The sequence below is a fragment of the Mytilus californianus genome, unplaced genomic scaffold (genome assembly GCF_021869535.1).
Source record: "Mytilus californianus isolate M0D057914Y unplaced genomic scaffold, xbMytCali1.0.p SCAF_5, whole genome shotgun sequence".
Lineage (NCBI taxonomy): Eukaryota > Metazoa > Mollusca > Bivalvia > Mytilida > Mytilidae > Mytilus > Mytilus californianus.
In genome coordinates, this window is record NW_026262701.1 from 119,939,574 (window position 1) to 119,958,635 (window position 19,062).

The 19,062-nt window shown below is 32.7% G+C and overlaps 2 protein-coding genes across 4 annotated transcripts in view; one reads left to right on the top strand and one right to left on the bottom strand.

Annotated features, from left to right (window-relative positions):
- LOC127700890 (enoyl-CoA delta isomerase 2-like) overlaps positions 1-2,862 on the bottom strand; it is a 23,597-nt gene extending 20,735 nt beyond the window's left edge. The window contains exon 1 of one of the 2 annotated variants that reach the window (XM_052204605.1): positions 2,773-2,862. In XM_052204605.1, the coding sequence (XP_052060565.1) occupies positions 2,773-2,855 (83 nt within the window). In that variant the 5' untranslated portion in view covers positions 2,856-2,862. Of the gene's footprint in view, positions 1-2,739 lie in introns of both variants that reach the window. The other variant, XM_052204606.1, reaches the window with a different exon arrangement.
- LOC127700886 (cylicin-1-like) lies at positions 2,812-18,450 on the top strand. Of its 2 annotated transcripts, XR_007981758.1 has the most exons (8): positions 2,812-2,886; positions 6,028-7,660; positions 8,574-8,965; positions 9,311-9,480; positions 10,108-10,318; positions 10,767-10,910; positions 12,097-15,541; positions 16,546-18,450. XR_007981758.1 is itself a non-coding variant. In XM_052204597.1 (7 exons), exons 1-7 carry the CDS (start codon positions 2,812-2,814, stop codon positions 12,256-12,258), a joined length of 2,787 nt encoding a protein of 928 aa, XP_052060557.1. In that variant the 3' UTR covers positions 12,259-18,450. The 2 variants fall into 2 exon arrangements, 1 of the variants encoding a protein (XP_052060557.1); XM_052204597.1 differs by having other exon boundaries at positions 12,097-18,450.
- The last annotated feature ends 612 nt before the right edge of the window (positions 18,451-19,062 follow it).

Genomic DNA, 19,062 nt, shown 5'->3' on the forward strand with positions numbered 1-19,062 from the left:
TCAAACCATATCATTATTATTTGCTTTTATATATAAATCAGAAATAACCAACTTAAAATGGAAAATTTTAAAGATTTTTAATCCCCCCCCCCAATTTTTTGAACCCCCTTATGATTCATCACCCAAACTCAATCCCAGCCTTCTCTTTGAGGTATGGTACCTTGCAGTACAATTTCAGAGAGATCCATGCACTTGAACACAAGTTATTGTCTGGAAACTAGAAAAATGCTTGTTTGTTGGACCCTTTTTGGCCCCAAATTCCTAAACGTTTAGGGCAATTACCCCCAAACTCAAACCCAGCTTTCCCTTGTGATATGGAACCTTGTAGTACAATTTCATAAAGATCCATACACTTACACACAAACTATTGTCCTGAAACTAGAAAAATGATAGTTTTTTGCCCCTTTTTGACCCCTAATTCCTAAAATTTTGAGGCAATTACCCCCAAAATCAATCCCAGCCTTCCCTTTGTGGTATGGTACCTTGCAGTACAATTTCAGAGAGATCTATACACTTACACACAAGTTATTGTCATGAAACTAGAAAAATGCTTGTTTTTTGCCCCTTTTCTGGCCCCTAATTCCTTATATTTTGAGGCAATTACCCCCAAAATCAATCCCAGCATTCCCTTTGTGATATGGAACCTTGTGGTACAATGTCAGAGAGATCCATACACTAACACACAAGTTATTGTCTGGAAGTTACAAAAATGCTTATTTTTGGCCCCTAATACTTTAACTGTTGGTACCATAACCCCCAAAATCAATCCCAACCTTCCTTTTGTGGTATTGAACCTTATGGTAAAATTTCATAGAGATCCATTCACTTAAACTAAAGTTATTGTGCGAAAACCGATGTGTCTTTGGATGATGACGACGACGCCAACGTCATACCAATATACAACCGCATAATAACCTGATACAATGCTTGTTATTATATTTTTGTAAATCACTGCACCCAAATCCTTTTTGGACTCCAGCACTGAGTAAGGTACCAGACCTGGGGTCAATTAAATGCCAAAGTTTTAATTACAGTTCAATTACATAATTATTACATTGTCAATGTATTTAATTACATTTCAATCACTTTTGTGCTAAGAACTTTATCATGAAGGATAAAATGTGACCAGCTTATAAGTGGCTTTTTTACATGCACTGTTTAGCATTAAACCATTTAAAGCAGCATTGTTTTAAGTTTTGAAATTCTATATTTCATTTTCACATTTAATCATTTTAATAGATATAGGTTGCAAAGCCAGTCTTCAGGATAAACTTTTGAATCTACAGGTCCAAAGCTGAATTTTACAGAAATTTAAATTAGATTCTATTGGCCTGTAGAGAGGATTTTCACAAGCCGACAGCATTTTACAAGCCAGGGCTGGTGGGCCTGTGGTAGAGTGCGAAGACTGCGAAAGGCATCTGTAATTTGAGTTTACCTCACACAAGTTTATTGTATTTCATTCATTTACTATTTAATAAATTGATTCATAATTTGTTTTTGTTTTTTGTTGATGTTTTCTCTGGAAATCCTATGGTTGTCAAAATAAAAAAAATAATCAGTATTTTACAAATCAAACTTGTCATGCTTGTCACAATTACATTACCACAACAACAATGAATAACACAAAAACCAGGCAACAAAGAATATGTTTAATACTAAAGGTGCTGTATGTGAGTTCGTGGTCTAGTGGTTAAGACCGATGGCTACAGTACTGAAGGTCCCGAGTTCGATTCTCACTCGGTGTGCTTAAAATATCAGTACGTCAGAAGGGTGATTTTCACCCTCTCACACACATCTCTGGTACCCAGACCGGAGTTTAAACCAGAATGGGTACTATGGGGGCCTCGGTAGGTCAAAGTTGCTCCCGACTTTGACCTGGAGATCAATCTGCTGATATCTCTTCGGTTTGTCTGTTCCCGCCGAGCAGCCCGGTGGTTCTCTCTGAGTACTTCGGCTTCCTCCACCATAATAACAGATCCGGCCATGTCCTAACACTCCCTGGTGTTGGGGTGGGGATTGTCCTTGTAAATATTGAGCATTGTAAATACGTTAGTGACACATCTCCATTAATCCCGATAGGGAGTGTACACGGATTCCACTGTACCCTCGCAGCTCTCGAGAGGTGCTCCGTAAACGGAGGGATCTACGTACATACATACATACATTACTGCTATCAGTTCCTAAAGAGAATTTATTTTCATGTGTAAAGAAGCTTGAAGGTACCAACATATATATGCAATAATACTTATTTTGTGCTGTATAACAGGGAGAAAATATAAAGATGTTGATATATACATCTAAAAAAAATCTAATTATTCAATCTGCAATTGAATTTAAAATCAATATAAAAAAGGAAGATCATGTATTTGTATTGTATAAAATTTCAAAAGCCTATAATTTGAATAGGCTGAGTTTACTATAACACTAACAGTTATAGTAGTCTCAGGAATAGGTTACCTGTCACTGTCAGTTTGGACGAATCAAACTTATATCAATTTTGTTCATAGCATAATTCAAGTTAGTTTTCAAGGAAGAACTACATGTTGCCTTTGGCATAATATCGAGGGACATTGATGTTATAACATTTGGGCCCAGTTGAATCTTCCTTACCTGTGAGGCTATGTGCGAAAGTGGACTTTGATCAGAAAGAAGTAAAGTTTTTAAAATAGTAACATTGTAGTTGAAAAGTGTCATGTAACTTAAAATTCGAATTCTTAGAAAAATAATTGTTATATATACACCAAATTCTTATCAATTTCCCAATAAACTAACTTCTTGAAGGTTAAGATATGATTTTGAAAAGACCTCCTTATGGAGGCAGCCATTTTCAAACAAAAGCGCCACCTATCGACCATTAACCCAATGGCGGAAAACGAAGTTTACGAGGTAAAAAAAAAATCTGAGATCTTAATAAACAACTAATTTTGGAACGCATATGACAAGTTAAAGAGAGAAAAATATGTTTCAAATTATCAGTTTAAAGGAAGACTACTAGATCTGCAAAAAGATTTTTTTCTTTTATGTTCATTTCAGCTGTCAGTTTTGAAAATGATTCGTCCAAATACCTCAAATAAACCGGTACCTAAACTTATTCTTATGTAATATTAATTACTTAGAGACAAGTTTTTCATTATATAAGAAAACCTATAAAGGCACTTTGAAAAATTCAGTTGTTAGAACTTCTAATTAGCCGGTATCTTCTTCGTATTTCATTCCGAGAAATTTATCTTTTATGAACAAGTTGCTGAATTTTTTAAAAATTAAAACAAATTGTAAATATTTAACTCTAAAAGAATATATCTCTAAATTGAAGGTTGTGTAATTTGATGAATTTTGTCTCCGAAATACTTGGTCAAATTTTTTAAAATATGAAATTTTGCGGGGAACTTGTGTGATTTTAACTAAAGGCAGATCGACAAATTTGCATACAAGTTTAAATAGGTCTATATTATATATATAGTGTATAATTTGTATTTAAAATAGTTTGTAATTTATATGTATAACAGTGCTTCAGGCGCATGAAATTTATAAACTTGCATGTTGTTTTCATTTTCCTAGAAATGTAATTTTAATCTTCTACCAAATAAATGAATTCGTTTCTGATATACATGTAGGTTCTGGGACCCCTAAAATAAAAAAGGGAATTATAGCTAATTTATTTAGGGGTTCCAAATATTTTTAATAAAATATTTATAAATATTTGCCTTCTAATTTTCAAGCAGGTTGTTACATACCTGTCAACTGACCCTTATCCTGAGGGTCACACCCGAGAATTTCACCCCATACCCGGGATTTTCTAAATACCCGTTGGTTTGTTAAATAACCTGTGAATTTGGAAAATGAATTTGGAAAATGACCCGCTTCATATAAGGCACAAAATGTGCATCAGAATTAAGTAACCTTGTTTTGTAACCCCCATTGACATAATGGTTACATTGGTTACATTGGTTACACTCATACAAACTATCATAAATCATCATATTCAGAAATTCTCAAATCCTGGTACATTTGTAACCTCCATTGACCTAATGGTTACATTGGTTACTCACATGCAAGAATCCTTTATGCCATCATGTCACCATGGCAACCCCCTTATTCAGTAAGAGGTACTACTTGTACAAGTAATTTTTATTTACTTGAAGAAGTAATTATAATATACTTATATAAGTAAATTTGTAGGATACTTATTCAAGTGTATTTTATTTACTTGTATAAGTAAATTATTTTTTGGCCTAGTTATGTCCCTTAGGCATTCAGATTTTTTTACTTATACAAGTAAAAAAGTCATCCTATCTTCTTTTCTTGAATTCTTAGAACTTCTTTGCTCTAACAGAATTTTGAATTGTCTGTCCTTTGCAGATGTCTTTACTATTCATTTAAGTGTAATTTCATGGACAATGAAAATCGCATTTGTCTTTTATCTTTAGAACACTGCTCATTTACAAGCCCCCAAGGAGCAATTTTTGAAGGCCTTGCGCAAATACTTAAGATCTTTGCTCAATCAGTTTCTTTGTTGAATTAATGAGATGAAACATTGAACTCTTATCAAAAATTATGAGCTAACCTGAGAAAAATTGTTAAAGGCATGATTTTACATCTCAAAACTTGAGAATTTTTGTGGGATTGTAAAAAAAATTTACTTATACAAGTAAATTTTTTAGAAAATTAAGGGGAGATTATTCAAACAATATAATTAACTTGTATAAGTATATTTTATTTACTTCTTCAAGTAAATAAAAATTACTTGTACAAGTAGTACCCCTGACTGTTATTCATGGCTGTGAAGTTTCATGCATGGGAAGTCAGTCTGGTTACAATGGTTTACATGGTTACATGCATGGAGAAGTCAGGGTTACAATGGTTACATGCATGGGGAAGTCAGGTTACAATGTTTACATGCATGGGGAAGTCAGGTTACAATGTTTACATGCATGGGGAAGTCAAGTTACGATGGTTACATGCATGGGGAAGTCCGGTTACAATTGTTACATGAATGGGGAACACTGGTTACAATGGTTACATGCATGGGGAAGTCAGGTTACAATGGTTACATGCATGGGGAAGTCAGGTTACAATTGTTACATGAATGGGGAACACTGGTTACAATGGTTAAATGCATGGGGAAGTCAGGTTACACATGAGGCAGTCGGGTTACAATGGTTACATGCATGGGGATTGAGGGTTACAATGGTTACATGTATAGGGATTTAGGGTTACAATGGTTACATGCATGGGAAAGTCAGATTTCAATGGCTTATTATGCAATGAAGAAATAAAATTAAAGCTTTAAATTATTTTTAGTTAATACTTCACCATGTGAACATATTTTGGAAACTGTTCAATTTAAAATATATAGAAATGTCTCCTAAATACTTAAATTCAGCTGAAGAAAAGTTTATAAGCGTTATGACCTGAGATTTTCTTGTTCAATGCAGGTCATGAGATGATGACCTGCATTTTTATTTTCATAGGTTGACAGGTATGGTTGTTGACAATTTGATACAGCATAATGATCTTGTTCACAGCTCAACATTCTTGTAAGGTTTGCCATTGCAGAACTTTGTTGTATGAGGTTTATGACATTGGTGGTTTGATGGTAGTCACCAGTGTCAAACCTAGCCTCCCTTGGTTGAACCATGGTTTGATGGTAGTCACCAGTGTCAAACCTAGCCTCCCTTGGTTGAACCATGGTTTGATGGTAGTCACCAGTGTCAAACCTAGCCTCCCTTGGTTGAACCATGGTTTGATGGTAGTCACCAGTGTCAAACCTAGCCTCCCTTGGTTGAACCATTTCAGGGATATGAATGTTAAAATGTTCTAGTCCTGATATGAATGAGATATTTGCAACTGGACATTATCTATTATGATCATCATCATCCTATCATTCAAAACTGATTTTTCTAAGAAAATAGACAAAAAAATTTGCAGTAACTCGACCATCATATATTCAATATTCTGAATTTTAGCTCATTAATTAAAATAATTACAATCTTTATAGCCTTAAATACAAACAATTGATTTTTTTAGGTTGAAAACATATTGGAACAGAGAGAGGTTGATGGACAACTGCAGTTTTTTGTCAAGTGGAAGAATTTCAATGAAGACTGGAATACCTGGGAACCAGTAGACAATTTGTTGGATTGTTTTAACTTAATCCTTGAGTTTCAGGAAAAGCAACATGATAACACCAAAAAAGATGTTGAAAAGTCTAAACTTGCTAGAAAAGAGGCATTGAAAATTGTGAAGAAAGCCAAGAGATTGAATTCTGGTAGTGATAATATCAAGAAAGCTTTACTGAAGCATGCAGCTATTGTTAACAATGAGGATGTTAGCCTTAATCTATCAGTGGACACAAGCGTGCTTACTTCTACCCCTTGTAAGAAGTCGCCCAAATCACCAAAATCACCAACACAATCACCAAAAAGTTCCCCTAAATCCAGAAAATTGGGAGAAGGGGTAGCAACACCTATTAACTCTACGAAAAGGACTCCAAAGAAACCTTCCAAACTTGAAGAATATTTCGATCCATCAAAAATGTTTATTAAAAGTTCTAGTAAAATATTGTCAAATGGTGTTCAGAGTTCAAAAGTCAACACTCCAAGTGTTTTAAGAACTTTACTTACTACTAGCCTTCCTGTTTCTGCAAAACAAAGTAAGATTAACAACCCTTGTATGCAAGCTAGTGTAAAACTCAAAAAATGCACAATGAGTTCAGTTACATTAAACAGTAGCAAAAACTCAGATGCTTTGCAAAAAGACGCAGAAAGTGACAAAATAACTCAAAATGAATCGGATAGCTCTCAGAATAGTACAAAAATAAAAAGAAAATACAAGAAAAGATCAGATCAGGAAATACTAGGTGGAAATAAAAAGAAAACCTCCAAACTTGGAAACAAAGCTAAGAGTACAAGTTTGAAGATTAATCTGAAGAAGTCATTAGGAGTTAAAACTTTGAAGACATCTGATAAAAACTTTAAAATGAAGAAAACAGGGAATTTGTTGGTAGTTAAAATGAAACCAGCTATTAAAAAGGAAAAGAAAAGCCAATTAAGTGCTTCAAATCAGAGCGAATGTTTGGAAGCTGACACAAAAGATATAACGTTACAAGATATGAATAACAGTTCAGTGCAGGAAAAGAGCCATACAAAGACTTCACAAGGAGAGAAAAAAATTGTGAAGAAAAAAATAATATCAATGAAAATAAAAAAAGAACAGTTAAACAAGGATGGGAAAAAGAAAGGAGAGAAAAAAATCATAACAAAAGATCAGACAGATGGGAAAAAAATCAAGAAACAAAAGACAAATGATGTGAAAAAAGTGAAAGTAAAAAAGAAAAACAATGAAGATGGGAAGAAAGAGATAAAAGTAAAGGGAGTAAAGAGAAAGTTAGAAGATTGTATTGAAATTATAGACACTGAGTCTGATGATGATGTAGAAGTCAAATTTTCTTTATCTCCAAAATCTAAGAAGGCTAAAACTGACAATTCACCAAAAAGACCTGAAAATGAGAAAAAGATAGATGGTCCTAGCAAGATAGAAAAAGAACTGGCTAAAAAGACTCTGCAGGTGAAAGTTCGTCCAATGGAGACGTCATCATCTAATATAAAGAAGATGAGATTGATTGATGCAGTAAAACCCCATCCTGGAGTCTCAAAATCAGGTACACCATGTACATATCAAGTTGATACATCAAAATCGGGTACACCATGTACATATCAAGTCGATACATGTCTCAAAATCAGGTATACCATGTACATATCAAGTTGATACATCAAAATCACATACACCATGTACATATCAAGTCGATACATGTCTCAAAATCAGGTATACCATGTACATATCAAGTTGATACTTCAAAATCAGGTACACCATGTACATATCAAGTTGATACATCAAAATCAGGTACACCATGTACATATCAAGTTGATACATCAAAATCATGTACACCGTGTACATATCAAGTTGATACATCAAAATCAGGTACACCATGTACATATCAAGTTGATACATCAAAATCAGGTACACCATGTACATATCAATATCAAGTTGATAATGTCTCAAATCAGGTACACCATGTACATATCAAGTTGATAAATGTCTCAAATCAGGTACACCAAGTACATATCAAGTTGATACATGAACATATATATTATTTATACAGTTATTATCATGATTCTGAAATAGCTGTATTGCAATGAGCATATTGTCACATACCGATGCAATTCATTAAAGTATTGTGACCTAAAAAAAGTTATGCATTCTTTTTGATGTTTAGTAAGGTAGCTTTAAAACTTGTCTGATTCAAACATTATATGTGAATGATAATTTACATTTAAAACTGATAAAACTAATAGAGTCCTATATAAATTTAAGCCCCATTGCAGACTTGCACCAAGTTGTTCGGACATATTGTCATGATATTTATAGCAAAGCCTGGCATTTTTTTTTCTGTACTTTCAAAATATAGGAGTTGTTAGACTTTTTTGTTATGCTAAGCTGATTTTTAGGAATTTTGTCTTCTGTTTCTTCAGATATTTTAAAACTTTTTAAACTCTGTTGCTTTATACTTTCAGCAATTGTTCGACCAGTATCACCAACTCCTGTGTTCACATCCGTCAAGCCTATCATGTCAGCTACACATGCTAGACCCATGGTTGCCATGGATACACTTTGTGCAGATGTACCTGCAGGGTATCACTATGTCCCTGCTATGATCCCAATCAGTCCCTCATCAATGTCATACAAAATGTTACTGGATAGTCTCCCTTTCCAGTTTCACACAAAGAAGTCGAACAAGAAACGAGAAGACGAAATGGTGCGGGAAGATGATGTGGAACGGAGAATGAGTGTTAGACAAAGTGAATGTGCCTACCGATATAAAGAGATTGTTGTGAAAAAGTGTAACCGATACACACAGATCTGGTTAAATACACATTCAAAGTTAAAAAATTGTCTTAATCCTCAGGTACGTATATTTCATAAACTTTGTCATAGAAGGAGTTTGATGTTAGGACATGTTTTATATTTAATATTGCTTATCATTTCTCTCCATATGCTCAATCTGTTTCTTAGGGTATAGCCAACTTGACAGCTTTTAAAAGCATTGTACATTTTTCCGCCAGAACAGAATAAGCAATCCTGATTTTTCACACATTTCTGAATAATTGTCAATAAATGTTTCACCAGTTGTAATTTTGATGCTAGGTATTATAATATATTAGGTTATTAAATTAATGTGGGCTTTAAAATTGTCCACATGTTGACGGTGATCCGATACGCTGATAGTATGAATGTTTTGTTCTTTGTTTAGGTTATACAAGAAGTAGTGTCAGCTTTGAACTCTGCCAAGTATGATGATAGTAATCTAGTCATGTTTAGTGGTATAGGGAATGTGTTCTGCAGTGGTATTGATCTCACCTACTTGATCTCAAATTCAATGGACAGGAAAATGGCAGCAAGAAAAATGGTAGACGCTCTCAGGTATACATGATTATAAATGCATATGAATAAAAAGGGATGCGCCTGTATTGTTTGCCTCTGTTTATACCCGAAAGGCTTTGTCCTTTGGCAAAAGCAATTTGCTAAAATGTTTTATCAAATCCTAGTTTAAAATCATCTCTACAAGCTGATCAACTAGTAAAATATTTTAGCTAAATGATTTAAGTGAAAGGTTGTACAATTTAGTATTAAGCAAGTGCAGTGGAATGAAAATTACTGCCACCATTGAATTCCAATGATTGAGTGAAATTAAATCAATTTTGAATGCCTTCTTTAAAAAGAGGATGTCTGGTTTAAAAAGAATATGACTTGGATATGAAAACTTCTATCATTATGACAGTTTTTAAGAAATTTATTCTAAACATTCTTTTAATAAGCAATGAACTATGACTTTAACAGATAGTTATATTGTTAACTTGTAATTTTGATATTTTGTTTCAATAGTAATTACTTATCTGCTGATATCAAAAGGAGATATATAGATGGTTCAAGGAATCTTTGACACTAGTGGTAGTTAAAGGGTCAGCTATAGGTCAGGGACTGACCATTCTACCATTATGCTATTTTTTATTATATTACTAGTAATAATATGCTTAATTTTTATTTCAGGGATTTTATGAAAGCTCTCATCACATTTCCCAAACCTTTGATAGCGGTAGTGACAGGATCTGCCATTGGTCTGGGGATGACCATGCTACCGTTATGTGACATCGTCTATGCCAGTGATAAAGCATCATTCCATTTACCATATTCACAGCTGTCACAAACACCAGAAGGATGTGCATCATTTCTGTTACCAACCACAGTTGGAATGGCCATGGTTTGTATTGTTATATATTTAAACAAGGAGATGTATTTTTAAAAATTGAAAGTTTTTGCAGAAATAGATACACAAATTAATTAGAATTGATATCTATTGCAACTTGAAATAGGATTGCTACATATACGTACACACTAACACTGTTGAAGGCAACCCCACAGAGGAGGTCCACGATACGACTTCTACAAAGGCCATAAGATCAATGCATCTGTTATTCTATTGTATGTTTGATTATGATATCGAAATGTTTACAATGCACTCAATGTTCATTTAACTCTTTAATTTACAGCAGAGGGGTATATGTATTCATACCACCATATCCCTTCCGAGACAAAATTAGAAAATATGCCTTATTATTTTGTAATCACTTATAAATGGTGTTTTTATGGCTTTATTTACCTCCCTTGTCACCTAAATGTAATGCTAGTAAAGATTCATCTTATTTTAGGCTAATGAATTACTGATTGGAGGAAGGAAGATCACAGCTATCGAGGCCTGTCAACTTGGTCTAGTATCACAGGTTTTCTGGCCTACCAGTATAATGCAAGAAGTCATACCTAGAATAGAAAACATGGCCCTACAATCTGGCAAGGTAAACAAAATACACTCTTTATTGGGGAGTGTTAACTTGGTTTGGTATCTCATGTCTTTTGGCCAAGAAGTAATAAGATATTGAGAAAGTCATACCAGAACAGCAATGGTGGTCCTTCAATTAGTTAAATTAACTAGAAGAATTTCCTGTTAGACCAATGTCTGAAATCTTCAGAATAGAAAATATAGCCTTTTGTTTTCAACAGGTTTTCCTCAATAAAAAAAAAGCCACTAACTGTTAGTTCTTTGCAGCAACTTCTTTGAAGACTGCCTTGGTGGTCTTGCATTTACCTCAAGTGAAGGTTTTGAGTTCTTTCCCTGGTCAGAACAAACAAAAAATTACCACTTTTTGAAAATTTTAAAGTGGTTAGAATATTTCCAATTTTGAACCTTGTTTTCAGAGTTATTTCCCTTACATAAACATAAAAGATTTATTTAAAGTCATATATACATATAACAATACACCATGAGCTCTGTAGAGCCTTTAACTGACATACATATATATGATAAACACAAGACATAAAACACATAAAACAGTAAGCACATCATGCAAAGCATAAATACTGGTATCAAGCATAGCAAATTATAGTAAATAATAAGCAAATCAAAGCATAAAGAAGCAAACATAAAATGCAGATATAATGACATTCATGCAGTAGCTATTAAGCACTAAAAGAATTTCAAGCATTTAGAACAAGATAAAAAAGTATGCAAACAAAAATATAAACGTATATAAGATAGATAAATGTTCTACCAAAATACTCCATATAAAAAACAAGAAAATAACGCATTTATTTCATGTAAAAATACAGGCCTAATTGCATATGGTGTAGAAAATGAGATTTGAAATTAAAAAAATATTTTGTAATATCTTGCAAATGTTCTCTACTCAAAACGAATAAATAAGAAAAAGATAAATATTTGTCTTTTTAAAACATAGATTTAGAGTTCTATAAATAGACATTAGAATGATGCTCTGTAGTGGCTCTTTCTTTGGTGAAATTTTAAAGGTAGTATTTTGAATTGAAATTTCTGGTTGTTAAATCGGTGATTTATTGCATATCAATGAAATGGACTAATATTGTGACTTATATTTACTAACTTCTACGTCATCTGGTCTCTGGTGGAGAGTTGTCTCATTAGTAATCATACCGCACCTTCTTATTTTTATATTACTTTCTTTACAGGCTTTAGAGACAACAAAATTATTGATTAGAAGTCATCAGAGAACAAAAATAGAACTAACCAATGAATCTGAGTGTAATCTGTTGTTGGAAAGATGGCCGTCAATGGAGTGTCAGAAGGCAATAGAGATTTATCTTAACAACGATAACAACTTCTGTATATGAAGATTCTTGTATTTAGTATTGTATTTAATTGTAACAAGAAATTGTGCAACAAATTCCTGAAATGGGGAGGCCATCATTATATTGATTATATCGATGGATCTTGTCCCTTTTCACTTAGGAATTTAATCTAGAGCTTTGGAATACCTGTCTATGATAAAAGTCTCTCCTTTATTTCAGTCGCTACAGAATGAAGTTAACATACAATATGTATATCGTATATCGTGAAGTTTTGACTGATTTACTTCTGGAAGTAAACGTTGACTTTAAAACTGTTATATAGTAACTAAGATAATTGCAATTGAGCAGTTAAGTTCTGTATATGTACATATCATTTAACCACATTTTTTTTTATCACACAGGTTTAAATGACCTGTTCTGTAAATACACATACTTTTAATTCTTGTTTCAGAAAACAAATTTCTTTACCAAATTTTAATTCAGTCGTTCAAAAACTATTTCAATAATTATTTTCCTTCTATAATGTAAGAATTGTTCAGAAATACCTAGTCTCTTGTGTACGACTAAAATGCTTTGATGGTGGGGTTAAAGCTGATTTGTATAAGTTTTAACTGTTACCATGTGTTATATTTTGGTTTGTGTATAAAATATAAATGATGCTTTACTTTGATAACATGTAATTTATATATATGAAATTGTGTTCATTACATGTACCTACAAATCCATGTACTGTGTAACAATTTGCACATATTCATACAAGTCATAAGCTCATTTGTTAACCTACATTTGCATTTAACTGAATTATTAACTTTTGTATAGAATAACAAAATCTAGTCTTAGTATTAAATGATAAACTGGGTAAGAACTGTTACTGAGAATGATTACAATTTAAGGCCAAGGAAATGTCTGTTCAAGGCCATGATAAAAAATCCTACATTCCCAACCAACTTTTTGGTAAATTTATTTGGGCATGCAAATGATTAGGTCTGAGAACACAGTTATTTTGTAGTGAATTTCTTTTAGACAATTAATTCAAATTAAAAAATTGCACCTGCTCTATCTCAAAAAGAATTTAGCAGTGTAGTGTACTACTTTTGGGACAAATAATATCAAAATTATAGAAAAGTCGACCAGCTCCAACTCAAAATATGGACAATTCTATGTTCAGGGGGTCTATATAATTCAGTTTGACAGCTTCAGACATACTAATATTTTACCTTTTAAACTAGACCAAATCACTACATTACAGAAAAATTTATCACCCACATTTTTTTAACGTGTAATTTCATCCCTTTTCTTAATATTTTATGCTTAAAATATAAAGAAATAAGATTGCAAGTTATACACTCTCCACACTAGGGACTATATTTGTAGACAACGAAAATCAAAGGAAGATAACTTTGTCCTCAGACCATGATATGTTTGATGTATGGCAATTAGGCAGCAATGCAACACTACAATGAACAAAACTACATCTTAATGACATATGTGTTTCTGGTATAGAGAAATAATTTCATTGTTAAAAATCTATGATTCAAATGATAAAATTCACAAAACATGATACATTTGTAGATGGTCAATATACCTGTAAACCTGGATGTCAGTGTAGGATTGTTTTAGCTTTTTATTATGATCATATTGTTATTTTTGAAATATTTTTTGTCTCGCACCTGATAATGAATGGACCTCTAATTCAGTATTGTATAAATAAGTGTAAATTTGTTATATTCCACCATAATAGGTTATTTTATTTTATCCTGGGTTTTTTTCACACTGCCAAAAAAGATTTTTGTTATTGTTAACAATGAAATGTGTTGTAATTAATTGACATTTTCTGTTATTCTGCACTATGAAGAGAAGAAGTAGTGTTTGTATATAGAGAATCAAATAAGGTAGTGATTCAAACAGGTTGACTTTAACTCCCATTGTTAGACTTCTCATTTGAAACGGACTGGTCCCCTGTATGTTATAGTAAAAGTCCTTATATTTACACTAGTTACATGTAGTACACTGTGTCATTGTATTCAGTTTTTCTAATTGGTTTAAGTAAACTAGTCATTTAGGTTTTTTGTTGATATTAAATCATATTTTATAAACATTCCTTTGATGATTAGTTTTCGAGGAGTGTTTTTCACAGAAAATTCCATATGCCACAGGACTGATTTTTTGTAGGTTTCTTAAGTCAAACTACCACCAACAAAAGTGTTCCTAAATCTTTCAGATCATGCAATACTTACAGGCATAAGAAATTCAAATAAACAAGTTTTACTGAGCTAAAAATAGTTACACTTGAAATGCAAATTAGGTTGTTTGTATTTCAATGACAGGGGCAATTACAGAAATTTCAGTATAGAGGGGCATACACAATTATTTTAATGCCCCGTTTATGGGCATTATGTTTTTCGGTCTGTGTGTCCGTCCGTCCGTCCGTCTGTCTCGTTTCAGGTTAAAGTTTTTGGTCAAGGTAGTTTTTGATGAAGTTGAAGTCCAATCAACTTGAAACTTAGTACACATGTTCCCTATGATATGATCTTTCTCATGTGTACAAGTTTTTTTAATTTGGAATCTTTCTGTGTTACTTTCAGGACTGTCTTTCTTCCCTTTACTGTATTTGGAATGTGGATCACATCACATCTGAAAGCTTTCACATGACTTTAACTTCATTTTCAGTCAAGTTTAGTTTATATAAAGATTAATTCTGTTTCACAATATATATGATAGGCCTACAATATTTACCATTTAAACATTGCTTAAAGTGAGTATACATTGTTTTGAAAGGTCACATGACCTTAACCTAATTTTCATAATAAAGAGTATGAGAAGTTTTGACTGAATGTGTAAAAAAGGTTACAAAAAAACACTTAGAGAAGAAAGAAACCTAAAATGAAATGTGTGTAAGAAAACAAACAATGGTTTATTTAAAATAGTGGAAGTTTTTTTTTTTAAATACATATATAAATATCACATAGGATAGATGTACATATCAAGTCGATTACCATTTTTAGCTCACCTGACCTGAAAGGTCAAGTGAGCTTTTCTCATCACTTTGCGTCCGTCGTCCGTCGTCCTGCGTCCGTCGTCCGTCGTCCGTAAACTTTTACAAAAATCTTCTCCTCTGAAACTACTGGACCAAATTTAACCAAACTTGGCCACAATCATCATTGGGGTATCTAGTTTTAAAAATGTGTGGCGTGACCTGGTCAACCAACCAAGATGGCCGCCACGGCTAAAAATAGAACATAGGGGTAAAATGCAGTTTTTAGCTTATAACTCAAAAACCAAAGCATTAAGAGCAAATCTGACATGGGGTAAAATTGTTCATCAGGTCAAGATCTATCTGCCCTGAAATTTTCCGATGAATTGGACAACCCGTTATTGGGTTGCTGCCCCTGAATTGGTAATTTTAAGGAAATTTTGCTGTTTTTGGTTATTATCTTGAATATTATTATAGATAGAGATAAACTGTAAACAGCAATAATGTTCAGCAAAGTAAGATTAACAAATAAGTCAACATGACTGAAATGGTCAGTTGACCCCTTTAGGAGTTATTGCCCTTTATAGTCAATTTTTAACCATTTTTCGTAAATCTTAGTTATCTTTTACAAAAATCTTCTCCTCTGAAACAACTGGGCCAAACTAAACCAAACTTGGCTACAATCATCATTGGGGTATCTAGTTTAAAAAATGTGTGGCGTGACCCGGCCAACCAACCAAGATGGCGGCCACAGCTAAAAATAAAACATAGGGGTAAAATGCAGTTTTTGGCTTATAACTCAAAAACCAAAGCATTTAGAGCAAATCTGACATGAAGTAAAATTGTTTATCAGGTCAAGATCTATCTGCCCTGAAATTTTCAGATGAATCAAACAACCTGTTGTTGGGTTGCTGCCCCTGAATTGGTAATTTTAAGGAAATTTTGCTGTTTTTGGTTATTATCTTGAATATTATTATAGATAGAGATAAACTGTAAACAGCAATAATGTTCAGCAAAGTAAGATTAACAAATAAGTCAACATGACTGAAATGGTCAGTTGACCCCTTTAGGAGTTATTGCCCTTTATAGTCAAATTTTAACAATTTTTCGTAAATCTTAGTAATCTTTTACAAAAATCTTCTCCTCTGAAACTACGTGGCCAAATTAAACCAAACTTGGCCACAATCATCATTTGGTTATCTAGTTTTAAAAATGTGTGGCGTGACCTGGTCAACCAACCAAGATGGCCGCCACGGCTAAAAATAGAACATAGGGGTAAAATTCAGTTTTTGGCTTTTAACTCAAAAACCAAAGCATTTAAAGCAAATCTGACATGAAGTAAAATTGTTTATCAGGTCAAGATCTATCTGCCCTGAAATTTTCAGATGAATCGGACAACCCGTTATTGGGTTGCTGCCTTTGAATTGGTAATTTTAAGGTAATTTTGCTGTTTTTGGTTATTATCTTGAATATTATTATAGATAGAGATAAACTGTAAAAAACAATAAATGTCGGCAAAGTAAGATCTACAAATAAGTCAACATGACCGAAATTGTCAGTTGACCCCTTTAGGAGTTATTGCCCTTTATAGTCAATTTTTAACCATTTTTTCGTAAATCTTAGTAATCTTTTACAAAAATCTTCTCCTCTGAAACTACTGGGCCAAGTTAATTATAGATAGAGATAATTGTAAGCAGGAAAAATGTTCAGTAAATTAAGATGTACAAACACATCACCATCACTAAAACACAATTTTGTCATGAATCCATCTGCGTCCTTTATTTAATATTCACATAGACCAAGGTGAGCGACACAGGCTCTTTAGAGCCTCTAGTTGTGGGTTGTGACATTTTGTTGAAAACTTTACATTGAAGGACACAAATAGTGTGCTTTTCTACGTGACACTTGTTACTTTAGATTTATCTTATACGTTGATGACCATCTAAATTTGTGGACAAATTTTTTATGTATGTAATAATATCATTCCGTGGTGGTCAGCATTTACTGACAATTTCCACAACCGCAATATTCTTTAAATGTTAGCACTCAATCAACTGACTCAGCTACAGAATTGCGACTTAATTTACCCCAGTTGCAGTTTTGTGTGATCAACTCCTCCTTCAGTTTTCAACCCAGATCCCTGAAACTTCACAGAAAGATTCCATACATGTTGAAGTTGAGGACCTACTTTTATGGAATTGTTTGAGGAATTTTTCCAAACTTGGGAACTTTTTCAGCAAAGTTACAAAAGACGGTACCAATTTTGTGAATTCAGCTTCTGTACATTGATCAACCTAGATCCCTGAAACTTCACAGAAAGATTCCATATGTGCATCGGCTATTATTTATTTTTTTTTTTTTTTATCATCCCCCAATTTTTCCTGACTTAGGATCTCAGTTATTTCCACAGCAGTATTTTCAAAAGATGGTAACAATTTTCATTTTTAAAATCCAAGTCCTTGAAACTTCACAGAAACTTAACAAGCTTTTGAAGTTGTGCATTTTCCATTATGAAGTTGTTTCAAGATTGCTTCCCAATTCTATATTTTTAATTTTCATATATTAAAATGTTCAGTATTGACCATTCTTCGTTGTTCTAGAAATATTCTGCACAACCTAACCATTTGAGTCTTTGATCCATTTTAATGTCGACTTTATGAATGAATTCTCTATTAGTGTAATAACAGGGTAACATAACATTTAGATTGAGGTCATGATGTGTATATACATTTTCATTCACTTAATAATTAACAGTGTCCAGAAATTTGTGCATCAGAATTTGAAAAATAGTTGTCATATTTTTTTTATCTATAGTTAAGTGATAATTACACCAAAACAGTACAGTTTCATTTGTAAAGAATTTCTTTCTTTGTTATGATAAAATTATAAGAAATTTATGTTTAGACTTTGTTTTCAGTGAGATGGTCCCCTAGTACTATTTAGTCGTATAACATGCTTTAAGTGTGAATGTTGTTCTCTGTAAAATGAAATTTAATTTTTCAATGCACTTTTATCTAGCTTGTTAAAACTGATCCTTCGATGCAGACATTCACTGTAGCCTATTTCATAGGAGGCACATCAACACGTCTAACATTGTTTTCCTATTCTCAATCTACTTATAAGATTCCCCCGTAAGTGTTCACTGTAATTATTCATGTCAGTCATCTTTATTTATTGACATATTGTGTAGCTTTAGTTATTTATGGATCTGTGTATTGTATTTTTTCCTTATTTAATCTGTAATAAAATGAAAAACATAATTAGTTAGTTGTTCTTGTATGATATAACTTCATGATCACATAACTACTGACAATAATTTGTCTCAAAAGGAGAAGATATGGTAAGGCCACTTTTTTGGCCTATTGAATTCGAAAATAAAAAATTATTACAAATCAGCGAAATAACAGGCTGTAAATGTTCATCCAAACATTAGACTATCAATCATCAGTATTTATATTTTCATATTTTGTCTTACATATTTACAGTAGGGCTACAAAGTCCGGGAATTTTGTGATAAAAAAAATGCAAACTGCCAAAATAGCCTCATTTTGAGATCTTGTCATTTGATATTAAGATATGAACATCAGCTTTACCCAAAAAAATATTTTGCAACAAGATGTAATTTGCATTGATTCAAATGTGTGTAAAATATATTTTTTGGGATAAAGCTGTTGCTATTTTGAAAGAAAACTATTTAGGTCTAAAATGTCAATTTCATCACAAAGACAATATTCCTGACTGATAATATATATGGATAATTCATGACATCACAAATAACCTTTCTGAACTAAAGTGTCCAGATTATTTCAGCCCATTCATTTATCCATTAGATTAACATAATTTTGAAAGGCATAACAAGATTTAACTTTTTT